General features: G+C 40.1%; 2 protein-coding genes across 5 annotated transcripts in view; one reads left to right on the top strand and one right to left on the bottom strand.

Moving 5' to 3' along the window:
- The window catches only part of Ccdc186 (coiled-coil domain containing 186), a 46,548-nt gene extending 39,374 nt beyond the window's left edge, over window positions 1-7,174 (bottom strand). The window contains exon 1 of the mRNA XM_004838881.3: window positions 6,950-7,174. The gene's annotated coding sequence lies outside the window, so the exon portion shown is untranslated. The remainder of the gene's footprint in view (window positions 1-6,949) is intronic.
- Window positions 7,175-9,930: 2,756 nt separating this feature from the next.
- Window positions 9,931-20,294, top strand: part of Tdrd1 (tudor domain containing 1) — a 48,688-nt gene continuing 38,324 nt past the window's right edge. For all 4 annotated transcript variants that reach the window (XM_087185270.1, XM_087185267.1, XM_087185271.1 and 1 more), the window contains exons 1-3: window positions 9,931-10,090; window positions 16,715-17,027; window positions 20,158-20,216. In XM_087185270.1, the coding sequence (XP_087041396.1) occupies window positions 16,745-17,027; window positions 20,158-20,216 (342 nt within the window). In that variant the 5' untranslated portion in view covers window positions 9,931-10,090; window positions 16,715-16,744. The remainder of the gene's footprint in view (window positions 10,091-16,714; window positions 17,028-20,157; window positions 20,217-20,294) is intronic.

The following is a 20,294-nucleotide window of genomic DNA, read 5'->3' as shown; positions in this document are numbered from 1 at the left end:
ATAATTATAGTTCTATAATTAAGTACCCCCAGCTAATCTTTTCTATTCTGTCAATGGTATCATTTTTCTTAGTCATCTGATGTCTTCCTTTAATTTGTCCTCATATTCTCTTAACAATTCTACGTCTTCTACATTTCTATTGTTACCATCCCCTACTTGGAACATATCCAGGCCTCTGGTCACCTTGTATGACATTTAACTGTTGATTTGTCAATTTCCCTCCATCTCCTGTTTTCCTGTGTACAACTCTAAATAAAGGAGCAAGGTTAATACCAAGCACAGGTTACTTGGGAGAGCCCAGGGGTGAGACAGCATCAGATCAAGAAGCAGGCCATCCAATCCAGAGAAGAGGGTTAAAGTGTGAAGATTCTGGCTCTGCCAAACAGAGAGAAGCTACTTTCTGAAGAAGGTCTTCAGTGGCAGAAAGACCCAGGAGCTATAACACTGCCCCTACAACATCTACACACATCACAGATCACCATAAAAAGCAGCCAGATGAGGGGCTGGGATTTAGCCCAATGGCACCTCGCCTGCCTCGGAAGCACAAGTTCCTGAGTTCGATTCCCTTACCAAGGGAAAAAAAAAAAGCAGCTAGATGAACCAGAGAGAAGCCAGGGTTATTTCTCCCCTCTTTAAAAGATTCAGGTAAAAAAAGCTCTGCCTCTGCAGGCTGCTGTCTTCCCCCAACTCCTCAAGGGCTTGTCAGAGAAAGGGGTCTGAACCAGTCTTGGAGTCAAATCACACCTCTTCAAGCCAAGGAGCTGGGAACTTCAGTTTTCTTTAAGAAGAGGAATAAGTTTGTGATTACATTTTGTTGTTGTTGTTGTTGCTTGTTTTTGCTTTTTAAATGACAGGGACCTGTCCTAATCCTGTGGTCATCAAAAGTAGCAGAAATGTTATAAGATCAGAGCATAGGAGAGTGTACTTCAGAAGAAAGGGGACAGGCTGGGAGTGTCTTACACAGTCTTCTTACTAGAGACTCATTAAAAAAAATTTTTTTTAAAGCCAGGTATGGTGGAGCATGCCTGTAATCCTAGCACTCGAGACTGAGACAGTAGGATCACTGTAAGTTCGAGGCCAGCTTGAACTATACAGTGAGACTCTGACTCAAAAAAAAAAAAAAGATTCATTAAAAAAATAGAGCTGGAGAATGGTACAGTGTTTGCCTAGCATGTGTGAGGTCCTGAATGTGTTCCCCAGCAGCACAAAAAATAAAGCAAATAAAAACATGTAAAATCTTTTCATTTGTACACCCCTGAGCTGAGATTACTCAGCAAGCCATTTACAGTTGTACTACTTTTCCAATCTTATCTACTAACACATACCTAAAATCCTAGTGCTTCACTCTAATAAACTAATCCCACGAGTCTACTCAAGATTCATCTAAATAATCTACACATCATTTCCATGATGTTATCTCCATCTAAAATATTTTTCCCTTCTGGCTATCTAGAGACTAATCACATTTAATGACATGACTGATTCTAAGGCCATATCTTCCTCCAAATTTTCCCTCATCACACATACAAAAATGATATGTAAAATTAAAACATAATGCATTTATACTCATCAAGCAGATGGAGCCTTTCTTAGGACATATTTGAACAGGCAGTCTTCCACCTTTTAAATGAGTTCTGTTCTTGCAGAAGTGAATCAAAGTCCTTAAGTTTCAAGCAACATAATGGTAATAATAAATAGATAAATCTGACAAATAAATTGACTACATTTATACTCATTGTTGGAAATGTTCAGCAGGGGTTCTCAATGATGGTGGGACCCACTGAGTTTACATAATGACCCGGGACCCAAACAGCGATTAAGAGGTAACAGGTACTAAGCAGATTTAATAATCTGTAAGACAGTGCGGAACAACAAAAATTTACCTTATACCCTGCTCAATATTCTTCTGGGGGCAAAGGGGAGTATCCTACTTTATTAAGTTTAGAATACCCTGTAATTTAAAAAAGGCTAAATTTGGGCTGGGGATTTAGCTCAGTGGTTCTGGGCGGAAGGACCCGAGTTCGATCTCCGGTACCAAAAAGAAAGACTAAATTTAACCTCAAAAGTTAAGTATTTTCTATACCTTCTATCAGTAATATGCCCATGACCTTTGAAAAAGTCTTCAAACATTAGTCACAAAATTGCTCTTAATTCAAGTGTTTATTTTTCCCAGAGCTGTTTCTGACACAGTACTACAGGACCAATTCACACTTCAAAACTTTCAGTAGGTGAGAACTGGTTTCGCTCTTACTGGAGCTCATCAGCTGTAGGCAACTGGTCAAGAAACATTTTTTATTTGCCATAAAGCCAAGCATTACCTCTTTTGGATTTGTTCCTTAATGAAGGAAATTGCATTTCTATAAAATTATTTCCGTATACAAAAGCTATATAAGTGGGAGCATTGTTTTTAATAGTTTTTAGTTCTGTTCCGTTTTTCTTCTAATTAGCACTATACAACCAGAAAACTTCAGGGTTACTTTAAAAACCACAAATCAAATAAATCCAATCTACAGATATTTGGTAACAGATTATCAAATAAACAAGGCTCAAAGGTATCAAGTTAGAAATAATTCCCAAAGTAAATATTAATTCATTCATTCACTAAATATGTACTGAGCATCTGTTTTGCACAAGCTTTGTTTTAGGTGGTGGGAACATTGCAGTAATAAAATGTACAGTGGACCAATACATAAGTACTACATTAAATCTTTTACTCATTAATGTTCTGCGGCCAATAAACATTAAAACATTATAGTTTATACAGCATGTATTTTAATGTTAAGTAGTTTAAGATCTGTCAGTGTTCCACCAGAAACTATAAGGAAAAAAAAAGGTCAAGTGCTTTTAAGTCCAATAGAAAAGCCTGAGTTAGTTCGGCATAGTATTTTACACAACAAACTACAAGTTTTAAATTATAAATAGTACCATTCAGGTCCCCCAAATAATACAGCTACATACTTCTCAAATAATATGAATCAAATAAGCAAAAGGTGCCTGTGAGACCTGTCCTGTTCTCCAAAATAATGGTTTGCTGTCTAACTGTAGGAAAGTGTAAACAAATCAAGAGGCTTTTTACATATTTCGCAAATCCATTTTGAAAGTAGCATACACAAAAGAATAGTAAGATTCTGACATGGCAGTTAAAGTCAGAAGCAGTCTGGGCTCAGCAGCTCACGCCTATAACCCAACACTTAGGGAGGGTGATGCAGGAGTATCACAAGTTCAAGCCCAACCTGGGCAACTTGGTAATTTTGTCTCAAAACTTAAAAACAGAAATAAAAAGGGCTGGGATATGGGGGGGTGGGCAGAAGCAAAAGCCAAATTGTAAAAAACCACTCATACAGTCTGGTATCATCTGCTCACAACCCCCAAGTAACTTGTTTTCATACAGTATACATAAACTTTAAAAAGAAATCTTGGTTAAAAATTTTTTAAATAAAACAAAAAAGAACCTATAGTACACAAAATCCCTTGTTTCCTATGATGAAAATACCTGACACCAAAATTTCATGTAAGATGAATTTATACCAATCAAATTCTACTTTTAGTTTTTGGTACCGGGGATCAAACTCAGGTCCTTGTGCCTGCTGAGCAGGCAGCGAAACCACTGAGTTAAATCCCCAGCCCTCAAATTCTACTTTTAAAAGATAAACACTGAGCTATTTCAAAGAACTATAGTTCTACAATCTACAAAAAGGAAGAAAAAACTTTTTTTCTGGTACTGGGGATGGAACTCGGGACCTTGCGCTTACAATGTAAGCACAGCGCCACTGAGCTAAATCCCCACCCCAAGAAAGAACTTTTAAAGTACAGTAGTCACATACTAAGCTTTGGTGTAAAATTTAACTTTACTTTATTGCATTTCATTTATGTGCAACATGCCATTTTAAAAAGTTCCTTCAGTTTACCACTTTGAAAAGTGTTACATGAGGCCAAACTCAATTATCCCTGTAGGGATTCTTTAGCTTTCCACCTAAGACTCAGGCTAGTGTGAATTTTATGATATGTACATTATATCGCATACACACAGAGATGTTTTTTAAAAAGACTCAGCGTAATAGACGCAGCAGGAACCCCAATCAGCTACTAACTCCTCTGACAAGATAACAAGAAAAAGAAATGGTGGGCCATCAAGAGTCCAGGAGAAAGAGGGCCCTATATCACATTATTAAGTTATGTATGTCATATTATTGGTTTGGTATATTAGATCCATACAATTTACATACCTCTAATAACTTGTTAAATATTATGCCAGAAAGTAATTGATATAGAATTTGAAGTTGAAGCTATGTGTAAAGATCTCATCATTTGTACTTTAATGAACTTAAGAAAATATTAAAGTATTTTCAGTAACTTTCTTCCAAATCTGGAAACTAAAAGGAGGATAAAATGAAAAGATAATAACTAAATACAAGTTCCAAGTTTGCTTTACACTAAAGAGTTTTGGTTAATATTTACAATTTGAAGCTACTTTTAACCTGGGTTTGGTTAATTTGATGTGACAGTTTCAAAAAAAGTTAAATTATTCATTAGCACTTACTATGTAATACTATAGTAGATGCTTTAGTTTATGGATGAAGAACTCTTAGTAACAGACAAATGCCTCTTGGTATCTTATTACACCTTTACTCCATTTTTTTCTTTTGTTTACTTCTTAGCTCAAATATTTTTAAATCTCAGTAGCTGAGAAAATTCAAAGAAGAAGTATAAAAAAAATCAGAAAATGGTTTGTAGATTTTATCTATGATCACACTTCTGTCCCTAAAATGAATACTAAATATAACATTCACAATATATTGTAAGCCTATTTATGTCAAGGGAACATTAAAAAATTGGCTTTACTTAAAAGACAGAGATAAAAGAGCTGGAGGTCTCAAGGCATGCCTATAATCCCAGCACTCAAGAGGCTGACACAGGAGGATCACTGTGAAGTTCAAGGTCTTTCTGAATACATAGCTAGATTCTGTCTCAAAAAAATCATAAAAGAAAAACTTACATTTTATTAAAAGAAAAAACCCAGAACTTCAAGTTAAGGATTCTTACTTTAACTTGAAACTATTAGGTGACTTTGGGAAGCTAGGGCATATTACCTATCATTTTACAAAGGGAAAGATGGTTTTCTAAATTTCTAACTACAGCTGCTTTCATGCTTCAATCTACTATGTCTTCCCTAAAAAGTTGAATGCACTGCACTGGTTTACAATGTCAGCATGTAGCTATAAACATATGATTTTTAAATGAATATACTAAGAAATTATAATTAGCTATGCTGGCATTGTACAGCATCAAAGGGCTGCCCTTTATGGATGAAGGAACTCAAAGGTTAGAATGGTCACTGTGCCACATGCCAGCAACTTTTCAATTCGCAAAAAATAAAGATTCTGAAATGCCAACGGAATCTCTATGTTTATTCTATGTTTACATTCTATGGAATCTCTACTGTTTAAAGAAACTTTAAGTCTACATGAAGTTATCCAGGTGAGGCCTTAAAAAAATACATAACCCATACATCTTCTGGGAGATGCTTTTCACTAATTATACCTATCATACTATAAAATGGAATTTGAGCAGGAGCACTTGGTTGAGCAAAATCCTGGGTTCAATCCCCAGCAGAGAGTGGGACTGACAGAGGGGGAAGCAAAATGTATTCAAGTGATTACAACAACAGGCATTAAGTTTAATTTAAAAGAGGGAAAATTTCAATTTTTAATACTGAAAGATTTATGATCTAGCCAGTATTTCAGATAACACAAAAAGAAAGAAAAAAACCAGACCAATCATTGTTTGTTAGTCTAATGATGGTTTAAAAACGAAAAAATATGGAGCTGCCCAGGGAAGTGTGCGCTTTATGCAGAGATACCTCAACTTTACTACCAATGTCTCTGGAAACTATCTTTTCCCAAAGATCAACACTGCAAATGTAAAGGTTAACAATTGGGAGTTAATAATAGGGAAAGCCACACCCACAGCTAACATACCTAAACATTTACAGTAGATTAATTTTTCTTTTAATGACTACCAGCACCCCTCTTGAGGCATTGTTTCACTGATTTGCTACACATTTTTCTTAGAAAATCACCCAGCCTATCATTTTGGAAGAAATAAAAACGCTGGGCATCAAAGGAACATGATGCACACGCAGAGAAAACTGCGAAGGACCCGGCGGCCCCTTGCAACATATTTTTACTATATGCTTCATGCCAAAGAAGATTCTGAGATAATCTGACTGCAGGTCTAGGCTTCCTAACAAAGTCAAGATGTGAATATTTACTGAAGTTGCTTAAAATGTTAACAGTCGAGCGCTAATTACATCTACACTCTTCCTCAGGACTGCTACTTGAGAACGATTCACACGTTTGGTGGAGATAAAAGATTTGAAATTCCTTCCTTACAACTAAAGTTTATGAAATGCCTCGATGTCCTTGTAAAAAAAAAAAAAAGAAAAAAAAGAGGGGTAACAAAAACAGAATAGTACTACCTCTTATCACAACCCCAAAGAATCACTTGCAAGCAACTTAAAAGCACAGTAATGGAAGTGTTTGGAAGGAAATAAAAAGTCGCCACGGCATTAAACACACACACACTGCCAACTTCAAAACGAAAAGTGAAACAGGTGACTGAGTCTATCAAAAAGCCCCGAGCAGGCAGGTAGAGCTGAGCGATTCCCAGCTGCAGCCCAGGCAGTCGGCCCCGATTCGGTCGGTCCCTAAGCGCAGCTCCCGAGGCCCCGCCGCCCGTCTCCGCGCCTCGAGAGAGGAAGGCGCGGAGGGCAGGGGCTGCGGAGAGGACGGGACGCCGGAGCGCCCTCCGGCCTAAGTCTTAATCCCTCTCCCCGCGAGAACCGGGAGGGGAGGCGAGGCAGGAGGCGGCTCGTCCCCGCCGGGGGCCGCTGGGCTGCTCGAGAGGTCGACAGCCCAGCCCGCGCCTCGCCAGTCCCTCAGGCACTCACCGCGCTCCTCCAAGCCTCAGGCCGCACCCTAGCGGGACCTCTGGCGCCCCGGCGCAGGGTTCAACTTTTCCATGGCGGGGACCCGCAGACGAGTGGGTGGAAAAGAAAGCAGAGAGGATCGAGACAATTCCCTAGCTCTCTCCGCCGCCGCCGCCGCCGGCCAAAACCCCCGCGGAGCTGACACATCAACAAAGATGGCGGCGCCGCCGAAGCCGGCCCGGCTACAGCTGAGGGGGCGGGGCTTCCTGGATAAGCCAATCGCCGCGGCGCGGAAGGCGTGACGCAAAGCACCTGGAGCTCCGGGGTAACCTGTCCGCAGTGGGCGGGGCCAGCGCAGCGCAGCTTCCAGCCTCCCAGCCCGGGGAGGACTGGCTCCGCGCTCCGCCTCGCTGGGCCACGCCGCCCCCGGTCCTGGTCAGCCGGCTCTGCCCGCAGTCCAGTCCGACGGCTCACGCCTCTCCCGACCCAAGTGGCTGATTTCTTTCAGTGGGAATCACGCACTGGACATTGTCCTTCCTCACCCTTTGGCCCATCCTCTTATGAGTCAAGGGTATAAAATAATAAAAGAATTCGAAACTGGCTTCCGGGCGCTGAGGCGCAAACACTTCACCTGACGTGGTGGGCGGGGTCGGCGGGCAGCCTACCTGTCCGTTCCATAAAATATCTATCTACAGGAGTCCTCTGGAGGTTCCGAAACGCCCGAGTTCGTCTTCTCCGAGGGGCGGCTACTACCACTGTTTGCTAATAAACTCGGCGCCTGGGTCTCCTGCCGTGGGCTCGGCGGCGCGAGGACGGCAAATACCTAAAGGCTACTAGATGCAATTGCCAGGATCGGCCCGCAGGAGACTGCGAGTCTTCCACCAGTGAAACGACGTTCTTTGGTTTGCGATCTCTTGAGCAGAGCTTCTGAGTGAAAATAGTTAATTCAGATGTGTCACAGTTTGTGAAGCAGAATAATACCGTTCTGTTAAGTTTCTTTCATACTAACTGCTGGGAAAAATTACAAAGCTGTGTAACTCTATACTTGTGTCCCCTTCAAGAAATGGTATCTCCCTCTTCGAATGAAGGTCCTGTATTAAAACACACGTTGAAATTAGAATGTTTGTGACAGTGAAGAGATGATTTAGCTTTACAACAATATATCAACCAAACAATCCTAGTGAGGTATATTATTACAAGGAGAAAAAAAAAGAAACTAGTTTCTTTTAGTTTCAGTACTCATTTTGCCAGCAATGAGGATTATTTCTGAAATTTATTTCTGAACTTATAATTGGTATTAAACATATGTCTTTGAGAACCAAGTTTTTCACTATAAAAAATATAAAATTAAGGAAAAGGTACTACCATCTTGTGTTTGAATTTAGAAATATCAGAATGAGCTCATGATGCTTTTTATTTATTTAAGAAGTTCGAAAGTGTCCATCAACCGGAAACTGAATAGATTTTTTTTTATAAAATGGAGTACTACTCAGCCATTAAGAACGAGAAACTAGACATTAGCTAAATGGATGCATATTGAAGCCATACTCTTAAGTGAAATAAATAGAACACACATGTGTAAATACCAAATAGTTTCTCTAGTGTGAGAAACTGAAAGTGTAAATAAGGATTGAGATGATTAAAAAGAATTGATCATGTGAAATAAGAAGAAAAGGTCCAAAGGGGTAGGGGAAGTGGGAGGGGTAGGGGAAAGGAAAGAAGGGAAAGGAAAAATTATGAGAAAAGGAAAAAATGGAAACAAAGTCTTTGTAAATAGGGAAGGGTGGAGGGGGTGAAAGGAGCACAGGAAATGGGGAAAAATAAGAACCAAGCTACATCATGTACAGGTGCAAGCAACCAATGATAAATGTAAACGCAGTGTATACCTAAAATGTACCAATAAAAGAATTTAAGGAAAAAAAAAAAGTTCAGGGCTGGGAGTGCAGCTCCGTGGTAGAGGACTTGCCTAACTTGTTAGAGACTTCGGGTTTGATGTCCAGCATGGGAGTAGGCGGGCAGTAAGTGTACCTATTAAAAAGGCCTACAAGGGGCTGGGGATTTAGCTCAGTGGTTTCGCTGCCTGCTGCACAAGCGCAAGGACCCGAGTTCGATCCCCGGTACCCCCCCCCAAGGCCTACAAGAAGGACCAACCAGGACACACCCTGCTCTCCAGACTATGGAATTGACTATCATTTCCCACTAAAAGTTACGTGGACTGCAAAGTTAGGGGGTCTGGTTGCAAGTTGGGAACAAGAAATGTATAAGTTAGCCTAGGACATGTTGATGGCATCCTATTCGGATGTGGGCTTCACATAAGGGCTTCCTTCTGATGTATTTGCTGTGGAAGGGAGGTAACTACAGTAGCGAATTCTAGCAATCACTGTCTCAGCAAGATGGTCGGATCCAACATCGTCATAAATCCTGTGCATAGGGGGTACGTGTGACATGATACAACGAAAACCTCACTTTACCTCTTCCTTCCAATAACCCGTAACTCCATTCCTACATTAGTAAGACATCAAATTTCAAGAGTGGAGCATCCTACAAAAAGCCTGACCAGTAAGTACTCCTGGAAACTGTCAGGCCCCCAGCACAAGGAGAACCTGAAAAAGTGTAACCATCAAGAAGAGCCCAAGAAGTCAGGCTAACAAAATGGAATGCGGTATCCTGGATGGGATCCCAGCTCAGAAAAGGTAAGGGGTCGGTGGTGGGGGAGAGACCTAAATAAGTCTGAACGAACATAAACTTCAGTTTCCAAGACCGGCCAGAGATGGTGGCTTCATTTGGGAAACGCCGAAAGACTTAAGTGGCTCAAGCAACTCACGTTACTTTCAGAGGCAAGTCTTTGCGTTCACAATGTGCTCTGGGAGCTCCCGGGATTGCCTTCCCACAGGAATCTAAGCGAGCACAAGGTTTCCGCAGTGCTCCGGAGGAAACTGCAGCACTGCAGGGCGCCCCGCAATCCGGACGCTCCGAGGGCGCACGTGGGCGCTCGTGGGCGCAGACTGCGCAGGCGCCCGCAGGATCCGGAAGGCGCAGCTGGGCATTTGAAGCGAGACGAGTTTGGGAGGGTACTTGGCCCCAGGGTCTTGGCACTGGCAGCCGCCATCACCCCTAGGCTTCGAAGACGGTCGGGTCGGCGGTGCTCCCACCACTTTGCAGGTCTGGGTTCCCAGGCGCCAGGGTAGGGTGGGGGCAGCCTGAAGGCCACCGGGCTGTGAGCGCTGGTGGGCGGGCGTTGGGCACTGGACGTTGAGAGCGGGCGAGCGGGCCTTCAAGTTGGGCCTGGAACTCGAGCGAGGCCTGGAAGTGGAGAAAGGACGGAAGGGCAGGTAGAGCAGACCTGGGGACGCAGGCTGGGGAGGAAAGGTCTAGGGTACGAATTTGAGATGGGCGGATTCCGTATTGATGGAGGGGCAGAGGCTCGCAGGGGCCCTGCTGTGGGTTTGGAAAGAGCACTGCTTGTTTGTGGATTCCCTGCTTCTGTTTAACTGCAAAGCTAGAGTGCACACAGTATTAGCACTAGACTTTCCCACCAGGTAGGAGAGGAAGATGCCCCGCTGAGTTCCCGTAGATGTGAGTGGGCGCTGGTTTATTTAACGGGTGTTTGGTCCGCTGTGTGCCAGTTGCTGTTCTTGGTAGTTGGCTTTTCAAGGGCCCCTGCTGTATCTGCCCTGTTGGGCCTCTGGAGTCAGAACAAGTGCTTTTCCTTCCCTCGGTGAGACACCAGGGCACTGTGTGCAGAGTAGCACAGCTAGAAGTCTGACCTGGATTTTCTTCTCAACTGAGGGTGGTGCAGGGTGGGGTTGAGCGTGGGCACGTTATTCAACTTCCCAAATTCCCTCACTCATTTTGGGGAACAAAGAAATACTGTACTACTCAAATTACCTGCATTTTAAATGTACCAACTAGTTCCTTATAAGGGGGAAGCTTTTTGTATGTGAGGGTAGGTGTAAAAGTAGAAGGCTGGAGAGGCAGCTCAGTGCAGAGCGCTTGGCAGTAGCATGTTGGAGGCCCTGGTTTTGGATCACTAGTACTGAGGTAGAAAGTAGGGGCTGAAAATAGAAATAATAAATAGAAAGCTTGTTGTTTTGTTCTGTTCTGTTTTGTTTTGTTTGGGTTTTTTGGTGGTACTGGGGATTAAATCAGGGGTTCCCCTGTGCTAGGCAAGTGCTCAGCTGTCACTGAACTACATCCCCAGTCCTTTTTAAATTTTACTTTGAAATGAAGCCTGGCTGAATTACCCAAACTGGCCTCTTCACTTGCAATCCTCCTGCCTCATTCTTCAGAGTAGCTGGGATTACAGGCATGCAACACCCAGTTTGGTAATCCCAACCCTTTAAATACTTCAACAATGGCCACTGTGCTCCGTGGTTTAGGTAGTCACATTTAATCTTCATGTTTAGGATTTAGGAGGAAGTACTGCTGCCCACATTATACAGTCACTGAATCCTAGAAAGATGAAATGATTAGCTCAAGATAGCATTGCCAAGTGGGGAAAGTAGGACTTGGATCTGAGTTCAAAGATCATGCTCAACTGAAACATTTTTTGTAGTTTTAAAACAGTGTAGAATGACTCTCCTTGAATGTGTAAGGTTAGCAGAAAGACAAAAGCAAACTTTTTTTTTTCATTTATGGGGATTGAACCGAGGGTCTCCACACTGAGCTACATCCCCAGCCCCCCACACACACACCTTTCTCTGAGACAGTGTCTTACTAAGTCACTAGTGCCTAGGCTAGGCTTGAATTTGTGACCGTGGCCTCACCCTCCCAGAGTCTTGGGATTACAGGCTTGCAGAACTTTCAAAGCAAACTGTAAAGGAGAAAATTCATTACAGTTAAATATCTCTGTAGTCACTCTTGTTATTAAGAGAATTAACTCACTGGGGATTTGTTCTGTCCTCTAGGTTCTGGCCTCCTAGAGAGAAAACAGGGCTTACTTGACAGTCAGGAGCCTATCCAGCGTGCTCCCAACAGCCTGAGGGACAGGAATAGAATTCCAAGGGAAGGAAAGAGGGTCTGCCCCTAGGGGGCGTTACATCCTTTGGTCAAAACATGAAGCACAGAGGCCTGGCTGAGGACACATTTAATTCTCACAGTTATGGAGGCTGGAAGTTTGAAATCATGGTGTCAGGCAAAAATGGTTGAACTGGGGTGATGGTCTCCCTAGATAGCCTTCTCCCTGAGTATTCACAGGGCAGAGAGAATGGAGGGGACAGAGCCTCAGTGAGGGAGCTTGAGCTCTCATCTCTTTTAGGCCTCTTTTTTGGCAGTCATACCAGAGAAATTAGTGATTCCCAAACCTAAGAATTTAAGGATCCCACTTGAGATTCAGGTATGCTAGGTGGTTAACGTAGGATAAGGTTTAGTATGTAAATTGTACATGCAGTCTTGCAGGTGCTTTTAATGTCAAAATTCAAATTTAAAAGGCTCTTTGTGTCCTGATATGGTGCTTACACATAAATTTATGTATGTGTTAAAATTTATAGAACTCAGCCGACCTCAGTGGTACACACTTACAATTACTGCTATTTGAGAGGCTCAGTCAAGAGGATTATAAATTAGACACCAGCCTGAACAATTTAGTGAAACATTTAAAATGAGTAAATAAAAGGAGAGAGCTGGGGATGTAGTTCAGTGGTAGAGTGCTTGCCTAGCAAGCACAAGTCCGTGAGTTCAATCCCATGTACCATTTAAAAAATTATAGATCTATAAATCGAAAGAAAAGTGTCAGTACAGTGGTGTGATGGATTAGGAAATTAAGTTCCAAAAGATTGTAGGTGACTGAGAATTTCATTTGAACTCAAAACAGTCCTGGCTGCCAATGTTTGAAGTCTGGGATGTAGTGACTTTGCTGTTTTCTGGCCATCAGGCCACATCTGAAATTTTGTCCTCACTTTTGAGTGAAGTGTGTGGGAGGGTCTCTGACTAGAGAAAGTCTAGAATTGTGCAGAATTTAGAAGGCATTGTATCATGAGGTGAAAAACCTGGAGCAAAGGGGATATCGTGGCTGTCTCCGAGGATTGAAAAGTGGTCGCAGGCAGCAACAGAGGTTCAGTTGGGAAGAAAACGTATACATATATCCGTTAACTGTCCCCAAATAAAAGAAAGTTTGAAGCAAATAGGTCTGAATGTGTATTTGCCTGGGCATTGTAATGGGAATTTCTGAATAGAGTGGGACAGAAAGGTATCCTTCAAACTGAAACATTTCACCACAGGTGGACATTCTTTTAAGTGTAAATTCTATTTACTTGCTACTCTAAATGCTGTTTTACAGTGAGTCTAAGATCTATGTTATTAAGGTCAAATATATTTACAGACTTTTGGATTTGAGAAGAGCTGGTGCAAGGCATGAGGTTTTACTCCTAAATTTCAGTGAATATGACATAATCTAATTCTTCCTTTAAGACTGCTATAATGCTGTTTCATCAGTGAGTTTTATTTTCCCTGTCCAGGTTGTCATGAAAATATAAAATAGTTTTTATCATACAAATTTATTTTGAACGTCTCATTGTACAAAACACCATACTGGTTGCTGTGGGAAATCAAGGTGTTTTTAAAAATTTTTTGAAATAAGACATGGTTCCCACATTTAAGCAACTTGAAGTAACTCAGAAGACAAACCTATCCATAAGTAACAGTGATACAAGGTGGTAAGGAGCTGCCTGGATTAACTGGCAGCCTCATAGATCAAGACAAGTTAGGAAAAACTGTCTCTGGAGCCACTGTTTTGAGGAGATGGTGACTGTATGCTTAATTTTATGGTTTAGCTACTACTATGGTCTCTTTACTTGGGTTAGAATTAAGTAAACGCATTTTTGGGAAAAAAAGATACTTTTTCTATAAAAAGCAGTTTATCCTAGATACAATTCATACAGTGAAAAAGACAAAATTATTTCCTTATCATGTCACCTCCAGAATATTCATTATTATTTAAAATTTAGTGAATTTCATTCATTTTAACATGCAGTTCCTTTGCAGATATAATTATATTGAGTATACAGGATTTTTTTCTGATTTTCCCATTTGTATTGTAACAGACATTTTACAATTTGTTTGGAAACTAGTATTCTAAATGGTAGTTTAGTATTTTGTCTAGAAGAGGTATCATAGCTCTCTCCCTCTTTGTTTTTTAAAATAACATACATTTGTACATGAAATTGTACATATAGTATGTTTTTGTACTTTGGATTATTTTAATAAGATAATTTTTAGAAACAGAGTTGCCAAGGGCCGGGGATTTAGCTCAGTGGTTTTGCCACCTGCTGCGCAAGCGCAAGGACCCGAGTTCGATCCCGGTACCAAAAAAAAAGGGTGGAGCTTTCTTAGAAGTCTCACCAGAAGAACTTTGACTGTGGGCAGGATTAATAATAATGGTGGGCAAACCAAATAATAGTGGGCAGACTGAAAATGGCAGTCGTGTCAGTCAAGCATAGTGTCTGCTACAGTATCCTGATGTTTTTAGTATTTATCTCACGTTTGAAAAGATAGCAAATTTGTCATCTTCATGGTGATACTTATTTCCTAGCCTGTTTAACTCATTTTCATGAAGTTTTAATTGTTTTTGTAGTCATGTTTGCTGTCATTTCCTTTGTGATATTTGCCACTTCAAAAAATAGCAGCAAAACCCTTCACATACACATATATTGTGACGAAGGGATGTGGCCTATATGATACTTAGGGTTTTTGGAGTTAATGTGGTCTCTGTTTTATTATATGCTCAGTGGGAAGGTAAATACTGTTGTATTGATACCTGTTAGATCAAGTTAATTTTGTTACTCAAATACTCCACATCACTGCTTGTTTTCTCTTTTCTCAGTGTGTGTCTAAGGTAGCCATGTCTTTATCACTGTAGATTGAATTTCTCATCCAGTTTTGCTTCCTTCATCTCAGAGTGACACTATTTTGACTCACATTCCTGGCTACTGCTCTGTTTTTCCTTAGAGTGTTTCTTATATCCATGTAAAGTAAGTGTGTGTGTGTGTGTGTGTGTGTGTGTGTGTTTTGTCTCAGTATTTTCTGCCTTGAATTCTCTTTTATCTACTGTTAAAACTAACATTCCACCTTAATTTTGGTTATTTGCATAGGATCTGTTTTAGCCTTTTATTTTCAACCTAACTGTACATTTATTATATATGTACATTTTGTGAATAACATCTAACTGGATGTTTTTCTCCTTCCATCTCTCTCTGTCTTCTAATTGAGACTAACCCAGTGATGACTTGGGCTTGGTTCTGTCATCTTACTTGATGTTTTCAGTTTAGGCATTGTGATTCTATTCTAATATTTTGATGCACAGTATTTCTTGTACAGAGCTAGAGTCACTCAGTGCTCATAGTGTTCATCCTCACCACCACTGTCAAGGTTATTTCCTTTGTAATTTGACATGTCAGCCCCCCGCCCCCCATTAGATCCAATACTGTGGCTCTCAACCTGTTCCTTTGAATTAGTTGGGCTTGTTAGTACAGGTGCATTGTCCTCGGCAGCTGCAGAGTCTCCCGCCACGATTGCAGGCTTGGGGATCTTCTGTTAGGGATCCTCCCAGAATCTGGCCTACTGAGAGTGCTACTCCTTTTGAGTGTGCCTATGTGTTTCTTTTTTAAATTTTATCTTTTATGGATTATTACTGGATTAAGCTAGACCTAATTTCTGAAACAAAAAATGAGGCAGTTGTGTGAGAGTGAGAGGCAAAATTTTATTTTTTGTTCAAGACCGTGTTAAACAACAATTTAATCCCAAGTTCGATCCCCGGTACCAAAAAAACCCAAAAACAATTTAAGCATTTTTCTGGTTTTTTGGTACCGGGGATCAAACTTGGGACCTTGCGCGTGCGAGGAAGGTGGCAGAACCACTGAGCTAAATCCCTGACCCTTAAGCATTGTTCTTTAGTTTCAGTTCTCTTTAACAAACTTTATCCTCTGAGTAAGGAGAATAGGTAGAAATTTTGCATCCAGTTTACAGATAAAACTAGCCACTACTTTAAAAAAACAGTTGTTTGTTTACTTTAGATGGTTCCCAGGGACAGGAAGCTTACTATTCTCGAAGAGTAATAAAAAAATCCACAAGCCACCATCATTTCTCGATAGTTTCTCTGAGGCACTTTGCAACAAATTAAACATGAAAGCATGCAATAATGTCTTTATTTTCCACTAAAGGTGCACAGAGATATGATCCTAAAAGGAAAATAAGCACAAGTTGTAAACTATGGAAATTCAGCTGGAGATTATCAAAACAGGCTGTTTGAGAAAACCAGAGAGAATAGGGGTCAGCTGAGACGAGTCATCAAAGATGAGTGGGTTTGATGAGGCAGGTGGGAAAGTGAAGGCATTCTGGGTACTGGTGTAGCATAAAGTAGAAGGTAGAGGGGTTCTGAGAGGGTAGAAAGGTAGGTGATGACCTGATTTAAACAATAGCTTCTATTGTATCTCACAGTAAAGTGTAGGTTTTAGATTGAAAAAAATTTCTTTTAAAACATGAAAGACCTTTTTTATTCCTCATGCTTCAGAAGCTCTTGATTGTAAGCAATGGTGTGGAACTCTGAGATTAGTTCTTAAATGTCTCTTGTTGGTCTGATGGTGAATTCTTTTAAACTTGAAGCTTGTAGTTATCCATAGAGAAATTTTCTTTTCTTGTGCCTTTAAGCCGAGTTTTAATGTCAGAGTTAAATGTGCTTTGGAATAGTTTATGGGAATTACCTCTTACGTAAATCTTTGAAAGAAGTCATCTGTGCCTGCAGTTCTGCTTTTGTAATTCAGAGTTGCTTCTTAAATATATTTCTTTCCTTAGACTTCTGTGAATATTAAATTACCACTTCATATGATGTCAAGAAACTTGGAAGCATCTGTTTGTCAAATGACAGAGCCTAATTTTGAAAAAGATGAAGTCAAGCTTCCATCACACGATTCTTTAAGAACTCCTGGAGGACATCATAACCATCCTAATTTCAGATTGAAAAGTCCAGAGAATGGAAATGGAAACAATTTTTTGCTTTGTGAGCAAACCAGACAGTATTTATCTAGACAGGAAGACAATTCAGTATCTTCAGATGCTGGTGGCATCAATGGAGAAGTGGTCGGATCCAAAGGAAACAGAAAGACAGGTGAGTGAAAACCACTGGCTGGCTTACGTCTTTTCGGGAGGGGGGGGTTCTGGGGATTGAACCCAGGGCCTTTGTACTGAGCTGCATCATCACTAGCCTGTTTTTCTTTTTTTTTTTTTGAAATTTTGAAGCAGAGTCTTGTTAAATCACTGAGTTACCCAGGCTGGGTTTGAACTTATAGTTCCCATGCTTTAGCCTCCTAGAGTGCTGGAATAAGAGGAATACACCATCACACTGCCTTGGGCTTACTACTTCTTGATTCTGATAGTTTCTCTGACTTATCACAAAAATATATATTATTGGGACCGGGGATTTAGCTCAGTGGCACTGCGCCTGCCTCATAAGCGCAATCTCCCGAGTTTGATCCCTGGTTCTGCAAAAAAAAAAAAAAAAAAAAAATTTTATATATATATATATTTATATATATATATATAAAATATCATATGTGTTGAATATATGCACAAAGTACGATTGAAAAATATACTGAATGTTTAAATTTTTAAAAACTTGCTACAGCAAAAGACACATTGCCATTAATCCCCTTCAGAATACTCCCTGTTGCTTCCAGTACACTTACCCCATCGTTCTTGCCTCTTTCTGAAGCAGATCTGGAAGTCCTTTTTTGTGTCATTAGTTGCACTATCGTGACTACTTTGCTATCCTTGGTCACCTCAAAACATTTACCTTTCATGGTCATTTTGACTTGAGAGAAGAGCCAGAAGTCACACAGGTGGCACTGTGAGTAAGGTGGATGAGGACGCCGTGTGATTTACAGCCTGCTTTTCCATTGGATGATACTCAGCAGGAGCAATCACTATATTTTTCACCCCTCTATCTAAAGACAAAAAAGAGGGCTTCCGGAACTGCTTCAGAAAGTGGCAAGCATGGAGGGATACGTGTGTTTGAAGCAACAGGGAGAGTATTTTGAGGGAGATCAATGGCCGTTTGTCTCTTACTATAATAAATTCACTGTGTATTTTGATCACTCATTGTAACTACACATCAGTGGGCTAATAACTGAAACAGCCAGGTGACTTCCTTGCAGTATTTGTATTTAGTTATTAGTTCAGAAGGAAAATGAGTAAGTACAAGTAGTTATCTTTGGCTTGATTAATCACAGGAAGGATTCCCCTGGAGAGAATGACCACAGATGAGCTTTTTTCCTTCTACAGTCAAGAGAACTGTAGTAGGAATGTAGAAAGGAAGTACATTGGCTTTTTCGTGGGTGTTCTAAAGACTGGCCATATTTTAAAATACCACACAAATTTTATGCAAATAAGGGCTCAGAAAGATAAGATAACTGGTTTAATGTGATTAATTACTCTTTTTGCCCTAATTCTAAAACTCTGCTTTTAAAGGAGGTTAGGACTTGGTAGAATTTAGCCTCTTTGAAGGTATATGAGATGTGATCTTTTAATATTATGTTGATACACTTCTCAAACTATGACCCTTGGACCTCTGGGCTTCCTCAGGAATTCAAAATCATTTTCTTAAAGACATTAAAATATTTTTTGCCATTTTTTTTCCATGCTGACTTTACTCAAGGAGCAAAAGAAAGGATGAGTCAGCTATATTAGCTTTATTATACTGTAGCTCAGGTCAGGGCCAAGGCACTGTCCTGGGCTGGTGGTCATTGAATTTCGTTGCTGTGCCCTTGCAGTTAAACCCAGAAATGCCAATTTCACGTAATCTCTTCGATGAAACTGTAAAGATTATTTTTATTAAACCTTGAGCATTGTATACAGGTATTTTTCTTATTTTGTGTAATGAAGTAACTTCTACCTTCTGAAGTAGGAAGAGCATGGATGTGACTGAGTTAGGAATTTTTCTTAGAACATGCTTTTTACTTGAATGACAGACTTTGATCGTGTGGACTTAAATATTTACCAAGTATTTTCTAAAGAGTTAGCTAAGTGAGCTTGTTACTTCACGGACAAGATCTGACAACATTTTGTTGCCAGTGATAAAATTCAAACTTTCAAGCAAGGTAGGATTGCGGGAAATCTGTGTCTGAGCTTAAGAGCACCCCAAATATTTAAATCTTTTCTTGTGAGATACATGTGATAGTAACACAATTTTTGATATTGTATAATGAAATGTGTCAACATTTGAAAACTCTGTAACTGGATGAAGTAACCTTCTCATGGTTAAAAGTCTATTCAGAAGTCAGGATAAATCATTTGATTCTAATATAAGGGAATAATATAGTTTAGAGTCCTTGTTGTAATTAACAAGCTACATATTAAAGTATCCATAGTTATCTGAAAAGGCCATTAAACACTCCTCCTTTTGGCAATAACGTCTGTGTGAGGCCAGATTTTCTTCAGAAATACCAGCCAAAGCAGCATATGACAGATTGGATGCAAAGGCATGTATATTCATATATGTATAGTATGAATCCAGCTTTTTGTTAAGTCAAACATTAGGTATACAAAAACGTAAACTTTTTATCACTTTTTGGGGTTTTTTTTGGTATATCCTTTTATTGGTACATTTTAGGTGCACAATATAATGACATTCATCATTGGAGATATGCACCTTTACATACTCTCTTGGTTCTTATTTTTTTCCCCCTTCCCTGCCCTCCCTTTTTTGTTTTGAAAAAAATTTTTAATACAAATTATGTCAACATGTAATACATTTATTTTAAAGTAAATATTTTAAAATTTAGTTTTAATTTCTAGTACAGCAAATAGTGATAGACATAAGCCATGTAAACAAAGGCTCTTTGGGCTCTTCAGTAATTTTTATGAGTATAAAGGGGTTCTGAGTTCAAAGTTTGAGAATTGCTATTTTACGAATAGGGAAAAATTCACCATGAGAATAGCAATAGTCAAAATTTTAGACAAGTCCTTATATTCTGTTGGGAAAAGTAAGGTGTTGCTTATTTATGGTGTAGTTATAAGGCCATTACAGAGTAACTGCTGTTTGAATATCAGCCTATTATGGTACTTTTTACAGTATCTGGAATAACTCGTGATATTTGGGTTTTTGTTTTTTGGTGTTTTTTTTTGTCCTGGGGATTGAACTCGGGACCTTGCGCTTGCGAGGCAGGTGCTGGAACCACTGAGCTAAATCCCTGGGCCCTATTTGGGTTTTTTTTATTAAGAATTGTGTTTGTCTTTCCCAGGGAACTCGGTGTCACCATTAAGTGTTGAAAATAATTCATCACCTAGAGAAATAAAACCTGTAAGTCATTTTTTTCTATGTTGCATTTTTTGTTTGGGTAAAATATTCTAACATTTTTGTATTGTACTGATAATACTC

The sequence above is a fragment of the Heterocephalus glaber genome, unplaced genomic scaffold, assembly GCF_053883595.1.
Source record: "Heterocephalus glaber isolate CG9 unplaced genomic scaffold, H.glaber_assembly_v1.0 deba00001497, whole genome shotgun sequence".
NCBI lineage: Eukaryota > Metazoa > Chordata > Mammalia > Rodentia > Bathyergidae > Heterocephalus > Heterocephalus glaber.
Note: the sequence above shows the minus strand (reverse complement) of the source record. Positions and strands in the feature narration are given on the sequence as shown.